This window comes from Eucyclogobius newberryi, unplaced genomic scaffold, assembly GCF_026437365.1.
Source record: "Eucyclogobius newberryi isolate DKJ021-1_F unplaced genomic scaffold, fEucNew1.0.hap1 SCAF_12, whole genome shotgun sequence".
Taxonomy (NCBI): Eukaryota; Metazoa; Chordata; class Actinopteri; order Gobiiformes; family Gobiidae; genus Eucyclogobius; species Eucyclogobius newberryi.
The window spans coordinates 27,716,234-27,724,530 of NW_027315746.1; the positions used below are offsets into that span (position 1 = coordinate 27,716,234).

Below are 8,297 nucleotides of genomic sequence, written 5' to 3' on the forward strand. Positions count from 1 at the left end.
GAGAGACAGGCCGGGGCAGGGGAGAGAGCTACACCTGCAGAGGAGATACAGGCCGGGGCAGGGGAGAGAGCTACACCTGCAGAGGAGACACAGACCGGGGCAGAGGAGAGAGCTACACCTGCAGAGGAGACACAGGCCGGGGCAGGGGAGAGAGCTACACCTGCAGAGGAGACACAGGCCGGGGCAGGGGAGAGAGCTACACCTGCAGAGGAGAGACAGGCCGGGGCAGGGGAGAGAGCTACACCTGCAGAGGAGATACAGGCCGGGGCAGGGGAGAGAGCTACACCTGCAGAGGAGACACAGACCGGGGCAGAGGAGAGAGCTACACCTGCAGAGGAGACACAGGCCGGGGCAGGGGAGAGAGCTACACCTGCAGAGGAGACACAGGCCGGGGCAGGGGAGAGAGCTACACCTGCAGAGGAGACACAGACCGGGGCAGGGGAGAGAGCTACACCTGCAGAGGAGACACAGACCGAGGCAGAGGAGAGAGCTACACCTGCAGAGGAGACACAGGCCGGGGCAGGGGAGAGAGCTACACCTGCAGAGGAGAGACAGGCCGGGGCAGGGGAGAGAGCTACACCTGCAGAGGAGATACAGGCCGGGGCAGGGGAGAGAGCTACACCTGCAGAGGAGACACAGACCGGGGCAGAGGAGAGAGCTACACCTGCAGAGGAGACACAGGCCGGGGCAGGGGAGAGAGCTACACCTGCAGAGGAGACACAGGCCGGGGCAGGGGAGAGAGCTACACCTGCAGAGGAGACACAGACCGGGGCAGGGGAGAGAGCTACACCTGCAGAGGAGACACAGACCGAGGCAGAGGAGAGAGCTACACCTGCAGAGGAGACACAGGCCGGGGCAGGGGAGAGAGCTACACCTGCAGAGGAGACACAGGCCGGGGCAGAGGAGAGAGCTACACCTGCAGAGGGGACACAGGCCGGGGCAGGTGAGAGAGCTACACCTGCAGAGGGGACACAGGCCGGGGCAGGTGAGAGAGCTACACCTGCAGAGGGGACACAGGCCGGGGCAGGTGAGAGAGCTACACCTGCAGAGGGGACACAGGCCGGGGCAGGTGAGAGAGCTACACCTGCAGCGGGGACAGAGCTACACCTGCAGAGAGGACACGGGCCGGGGCAGGGGAGAGAGCTACACCTGCAGCGGGGACACAGGCCGGGGCAGGTGAGAGAGCTACACCTGCAGAGGGGACACAGGCCGGGGCAGGTGAGAGAGCTACACCTGCAGAGGAGACACAGGCCGGGGCAGGAGAGAGAGCTACACCTGCAGAGGAGACACAGGCCGGGGCAAGGGAGAGAGCTACACCTGCAGCGGGGACACAGGCCGGGGCAGGGGAGAGAGCTACACCTGCAGCGGGGACACAGGCCGGGGCAGGGGAGAGAGCTACACCTGCAGCGGGGGACACAGGCCGGGGCAGGGGACAGTACTTTGTGATAAATTCCAATAATTGCTGCTTGAAGTCTATATGTGATAAGACTTTTGCCACCAACACGTCAAAGTTGGATCAAAACACCAGAATCAAATGATTGGATATTATTCTAAGAATTCTCACTAATAATAAATGTTCCCTTCATATTACTATAAAACGGAACAAAGGATGACAGACATTCAGCTTTTTGTCGAAGAACAGATTTTCAGAACAGATTTTCCCATGGAGCTTTTAGTGAGACTTTTTATCACAATATTACACTACCAATATTATTATTATTTTTTTAAACAATATTCCTCTAGGGCTGTCAAAACTAGCTAAATAATCATTTAAGAAAGCATTGATACTGAAAAGTTTATTCTAAAAAGATGATCACATAATTGACTAGATTATACTTCTCTTTTTAAGTGTCTACACTTTATTTACAAGTCTCCATTAGCATTCAAAATAGTAAAACTAAGATATCAACAGCCTTGTGTGTATGTTTTGTGGGTCCACATCAATAAGTAACTCAGAGATTTGCAAACCGACCTGGTTAATATTCACTATTCTATTATACTATTGATATACGTCATAAGGCGCTGGTACAGCTGGCAGCCCGGTGTAAACGCTCTCTCTTCTTTCTCACACTTATTGTGCTTTATCTCCTATATTTTGTAAATATAGTTAGTATATTTTTTCTATTTTACTGTACGATAGGGACACGCGCTGGAATAGTTTTTTTAATTCAACTGTTTTTGACTTTTTTCGGCTGGATTTGAGCGTTTTTCGTTGTGTTGTTGTGACGTGAGCTAGCTCCGAGCGAGCCCACCAGCCCCTCCCCCCCGCGCCCTCCGGCCGCGCTAAAGTACGGCGTGTCGTCGGTACACGTTTATATACACGTTTATATACACGTTTATATACACGTTTATATACACGTTTATATACACGTTTATATGAAAGAGGAACTTCACCAACGATCGAGACACGCACTGGAATCGCTTTAAATTAACTTGTTTTGACTTTTTTCGGCTGGATTGAGTGTTTTCGTCGTGTCGTTGCGATGTGTCTTGGCTCCGCCCCCCGGCTCCGGCCCCGCCCCCCGGCTCCGGCCCCGCCCCCCGGCTCCGGCCCCGCCCCCCGGCCTGCGCCGTACCGCGTTTCAACAAAGGAGGAACTCATGAAACTGCGGAGAACAGTCGTCTTACCGGAGATCGTCACGTTATCCCGTCGCAATACTGACCTAACCTAATACTGATGTGCAATTCTGTCATATGTGCAATTACTGTTGGAATTCATGTGCAATCTATGTGCTGTCGTGACACATATTCATGTGCAATTACTGTCGGGATCACATGCAATGGTATTTATTTGTCTATGGGAGTTTTTATTTATTTATAGGAGATCTTCAACTGAAAGTGTTTTTCAGACTTCCTATAAGTGATCTGTTCTTCTGTATCTACCTCTGTATCTACCTGCGTTGCACCAATGAAATTTCCCCATGTGGGACAATAAAGGATTATCTTATCTTATCTTATCTATTCTCTCCAATGTCAACAGGCACTCATCCACAACAGCGGTTTGGGGAGGATCAAGCTGCGGTGGGACAAGGGTGGGGGGGTAAGCTGGGTGCATGTTGCCGTTTTGCGTTGCCATGTCAACAGCCAGGCTCGACTTGGAGCGGCGCCAGCTCCCGAGGTGCTCCTGCTGCTCGTACGGGCCGCGTGTTAAGCGTTTCGTTTAGTCGTGTCGCGGCTGGGTGAATGAGAGATCTGTCCTTGGTCACGAATCTGCCTTCAGTTCATCATTCAACGGGCATTTGAGACGCTCAGCACAATATAATGGAAGCAAATGAGACAAGCGCGCCAAACGCTCGGAGTGGGAAACATTTGTGCAGCAATTATGTAGTTCATGTTCATAACCACCGGAAGCTGACGGAGGTCCTTGCCAGCGTTATTTGCATCATTCAAGAACACTTTTATCAAGCTGTTTTAAAAAGGTGTTGTTGCTTTGCCTGAAAGGTTCCACAGTTTGATATTAAACTGATCTATTGCCATGGAGACAGGCAGGCCAAGCAAGTTTTAGGTCAGATCTGTAGTGAGACAGAAGTCCAATAAGATTATTCCAACTATTTATACTTTTAACCTGATATGCATACAATTTCAAGCCATTTATAGACAATATGACTTCAAGTGTACCGGTAAATGTGAGGCAGGCAATCTTGTATTACTTAGTGAAGTGGCTTTTGAGCAATAAAAAAACATGTGTAATTGAAAACATGCGAGATGGACAAATGTAACACCATAATGTTCAAAGCAATAACACAATGCTCTGTTAGCATGCTAATATCTGTTAGCTTTGCCGTGAAAGTTGTGAAAAGCGCTTATAAACCCCTCGCAAGGAATAATTAGGGTGCTCGGAATGCATCAGGTAAGTGAGTGTATTAATTAGCTAGGTCTGTTTTTCACGTTTTTAAGACGGTAAATATCAATACATTTATTTTAAAGCAACACTTCCCTTGCCCTCGTTAAGTGACCATCCTTTAACAAATACATAAAATTATCTCAACCAACTTAGAAAAGCATTACATTGTGTTAATTAATAGGTCGATTATTAGCTATAACATGCGATGCGAATGTCTAGAAAAGCAGAATCTGAAACAACAAAGAATTTCTACCATTACTACCACTCTTTAGGCAGAATTTAAGTCATCAATTAAAATATTTTTAGATGGAAAAATGAAATGAATGAAGAAAAGAAAAACTACTACTTTCTGCACTATAAATAACAGTTGAACGACATGTTTGCCTGCCTGTATTCAAGTGTTGGCAGGTCTGGTTTAAGCGCTGGATTCTCTGCCCTGAGGTCGTGTTCTATCTACAGTAATAAACATCTGTACATCCCACTCTTGTAAGGACTTGTACGGTTGTTTTTAAGTGTAAGAGTTATGAGCTGCTGTCATTGCAAACATGGCATCAAGAAGGCAAACGTCGCTTCAGGCTGTATTGCTTTTTTATATTGAAATCAATCCACTTGTTTACAGAGCTAATCTTGTGTTAACTTGCAATTACAAACCACAGGTAAAGAAAGTAGTTTTAATCAAAAAGTGGAAAGAATTACAGTGTATTGCACGATTATGTGACTGTGAGAATAGCTGCGACACGTACTTGGATATGCGGTCCATGTTTGCGATCTGCTTCTGGTTGCGGATGACCTCGATGGCGGCCCACACGTACTGGACCACTTTGGGGTCCGCCTGCCGCCTCTTCACCACACGAGACATGATTTCCTTATTCATCTCAACTGCGCCAAGAGTAAAGAGAAAATATAAAATAACAATACAGTCAGTAATTTGTTTCCTTTTCCACAAAAGGACTAAAAACTTGTTTTCTACAAATCTGTACAAACAAAGATACAGAATTGTTTTTTTTACTTTTTGTGTTTCTTCTGATCAAATAAAATGTTTTAGCAGTATATATGCTGAAAAGGTTTGCATGCTGCATAGTTGTTTTTTAGCTTAATTTGGCGCAAATTTGGCAAGAAAATCTCATATCGACAGCACATTTGGCTATATCATTTTTGACATAAATAAATCAGCCAAAAGAAATTGCAGCCATATGATTTTGACTATTACTGTTATGCAAATACCAGGAATTGCACATATAGGCAGCAGATTTAATTTCCAGATTGTTCTTCTCAAAATATACATAGATTTGCTTTAAAAAAAAAAAAAATCTAGACTCAAGGTGGTAAGAAATATTCAAGTGATCCAAGCTTAAAATGCCATGGAGAATCTGACAAGGACGACTCTGATGTTCAAAGCAAAACGCCACCTTAAGGAACAGAATCCCTAAATATCTTAAGAAATTTAAATCCAATTTTATGGGGTCTTCAGCTAAATCCTCCGTGAAACTCAGGTTGTCACTTTCCTCAATAGCTAGTTCATGTAGCAGACCTTTGAAACTTTGAAGATGCTGTGTGGGTTTCACTACATGTAAAAAGCAGCGCTGTACTGGGTTGGTATATGGGTTTAGTTTTTGGCATTAGAGTTATGAGCAATTTACACAACTTCTACTTACTTCTGATATAATGGCACAATAGTTTTGGGTTCAAAAAGTGCTACGAGCCTGGATTTTTGCTGAATATGTGTTGGGATGTGTGTTATGAAGAGGAAGGTAAAAAATAAACCCGGTTTCCAAATTTGTCAGATCTGTCAACCATCTATTCGACTCTTTTAGCTGCATTTTTATCATAATGGAAACAATATATAGCTGATAAGTCATCCGTCCTCAACTTCAAAACAAAATTCTTGATTTGTTCACTTCTAACTCAACAGTGACAATAATAACCAATAGACTACACACAGATACAACATTAACTTAGATCTATTCCGGTCACCACTAACTCGATTAGACAGGTATGTGAGTAACTGGATTGTCGCCAAATGAGGAAGATCACTTAAAATCTTTACAATAGTTATTTCATGATGTGTTATCATTTCTAATATTGGTTGTGGTTCAAAAGGATTTTGTCAAAATTAAACTCAACAATAATTGCAAGCAGACTGCAATTATTGATTTACAATGATGCATAGACCTTTTAAAAGTTAGTAAAAATGCATTCTAACTCCTGGAATAGAAACAACTGGAGGACAAGGGGAAGTGGAACATATTGCAATTTCAGTGGAGAAGCTGGAAAAGTCATAGATCATGAATCATTAAATATGAAAAATCTAAATGACTTTGGCAAAAGAAAACCACTCAGATACACGAGTGGTATCAGAGCCTAGTTTAGACATTTAAAATTGTACTGTGCATTTTTTGTTTATTTAATTAGATCCTTTTACAGATTTACAGACTTTTTGATGATGGAATGTAACACAACAATTTTACATTTTGCCAAAATATACTTCACAACATCTTATACTGTTTGTGAAGCTAAAATACAATTTAAATGTTGTATTATTTCTATCTTTTATAATGTAAAAGCAAACAAACATTTATACCCTGGACATTCAAACATTTTACTCATTTTGAATAAGTAAAACACAATCGTTACCATTTAGATGTAATGTCAATTATTCAAAACTGTCAATGTTAATTTTGCCTCCATTTCTGAATTTAGAACTGATGACTGATGACATGTAAAAGGGTCTGTTGTGGTCACTTGGATGTTTTGATGGATGCTTACACACATTTGGCGCAAAAGACAAAATACACACAACCAGACTGCTGCTGTCTAGGAGCTGGATCATTGTTTAGCTTGAGCAAAGCCCATGACGTAAACTAAAGCAGCAGCTTACACCTGAAACACGCGCTGACACACGGCAGATCAAACTGTACACAAATATTACATGTCAAAAGAGAAGTGACAACAAAGACTTCTTATGGGGGCCACAGCAGGGTTAGCTGTCTGGTTAGCTGCTAAGCTGCTTTGCTAACTTCGGTGCTAATAATAAAAGACTTGCATTGACATAAACCAGGCATGTTCACTCAAAATATAGTTATGGTAATAATCATGGGACACCTTTAAATGTCTTGCTAAAAGTGAAGTTTGACAGGATAAAGGGCTATATCGTTAGCTAGTTTGGCTTTTCGACGCTAGTAAATGGTTGCAACATGAATCCGAAGGCTTCATGGTAACACTTTTGTGTCAAACTTGTCAAAAAACGGGTCCAATAAAACGCGATTAAAATTTCAATTAAAAGAATGGTTCAACGTGTTGTCATGAAGTAGGAAACCAACATCAGCTATGTGACTGCTCGTTTGTTTTGGATGGCGCCATGTTCACAATCCTCCATCACGGGCAGAGACAAGGCTCTGCTCGGACTAGCGGCTAAGCTACATGCTAACTGTCAAGCTAAAGTCGCAGCGGTGTCCGTGAGCTCGCGCCGTTTTGGCGTTAAACACCGCGGGGACAGAGCCACTCACCTCGGGCACAGTGTCACCAACACGCGGCGCTGCGGAGGGTCCACGCGGGGCTCCTCACATCAGTATTTTGCGGGCAGGTATGCGCTATAGAGGGGGCTGTCTGTGTTTCCAGCCGGCCCCAGTTAGCAGCGCAGCGCTGGAGGTAAACAGTGCTGTGAGTGGGGAGCGGATTAGGACAAGTAACAGGGGGGATCTCTAGTGGTGGAATCCGCCTCACTGCAGCTTCACCCCGGGCTCACCCACCACTAGCACTCCGCCTGCTGTCGGAGCCGGAGAAGACACTCAGTCTTTCTTTAGCTTCCAAAGTTCAAGACAAACGCGGCCCAACAAGAAAGAGTACATCATTTATTGCTATTACAAACAGTACCGTTCGAGTAAACGTGTCTACCCCGTGTCAAAGAAACAGGCTTTTGTCTATATTTTGAAGTAGCAGGACGTTTTGGCCCACATATTTCAATTACAGTGTTTATTTCCTCTTCAGCAAACATAAACGTATAATTATCAAAATCTATACGTCAAAGTTTTCATGCCTTTAGCATCAAGTACAAAGACAAAGACAGGCGAGTCCAAGTCAAGTTTTAAGTCCTTTCAAGTCTTTATACCAAATGACCTAATACAGCTCATGTTTTTGCAAAATATATATATATGATTTTTGTGAGTGGTTCTTCACAAATACACAAATACAGAAGTTGGATTAATTATTATTATTTTTTTAGGTAAAACATCAAGTCCCTCAAAGGGCTCCACAACCAAGTGAAGTCCTGAGTCAGTGGCAAACAAGTCCAAGTCCCAAATCATAGTCTATTTACAGTCAAGTCTCAGGTAATCAAAATGCTGACTCTTGACTTGAGTTTAGTCTCGGATATGTTTAGTCTGTGGTATTTTGTTTGTTGTTATAAAGAATGCATACAAATATAGCATAATCTTTTTCCCTGTGTGGACTGGTT

General features: G+C 43.8%; 1 protein-coding gene across 1 annotated transcript in view; it reads right to left on the reverse strand.

The window, feature by feature from the left end:
• Positions 1–7,602, reverse strand: part of zmynd11 (zinc finger, MYND-type containing 11) — a 30,025-nt gene extending 22,423 nt beyond the window's left edge. The window contains exons 1-2 of the mRNA XM_072441773.1: positions 7,351–7,602; positions 4,588–4,723 (exon numbers count right to left, since the gene is read on the reverse strand). Coding sequence (XP_072297874.1) covers positions 4,588–4,718 — 131 coding nt within the window. The 5' untranslated portion in view covers positions 4,719–4,723; positions 7,351–7,602. The remainder of the gene's footprint in view (positions 1–4,587; positions 4,724–7,350) is intronic.
• Positions 7,603–8,297: the final 695 nt, after the last annotated feature.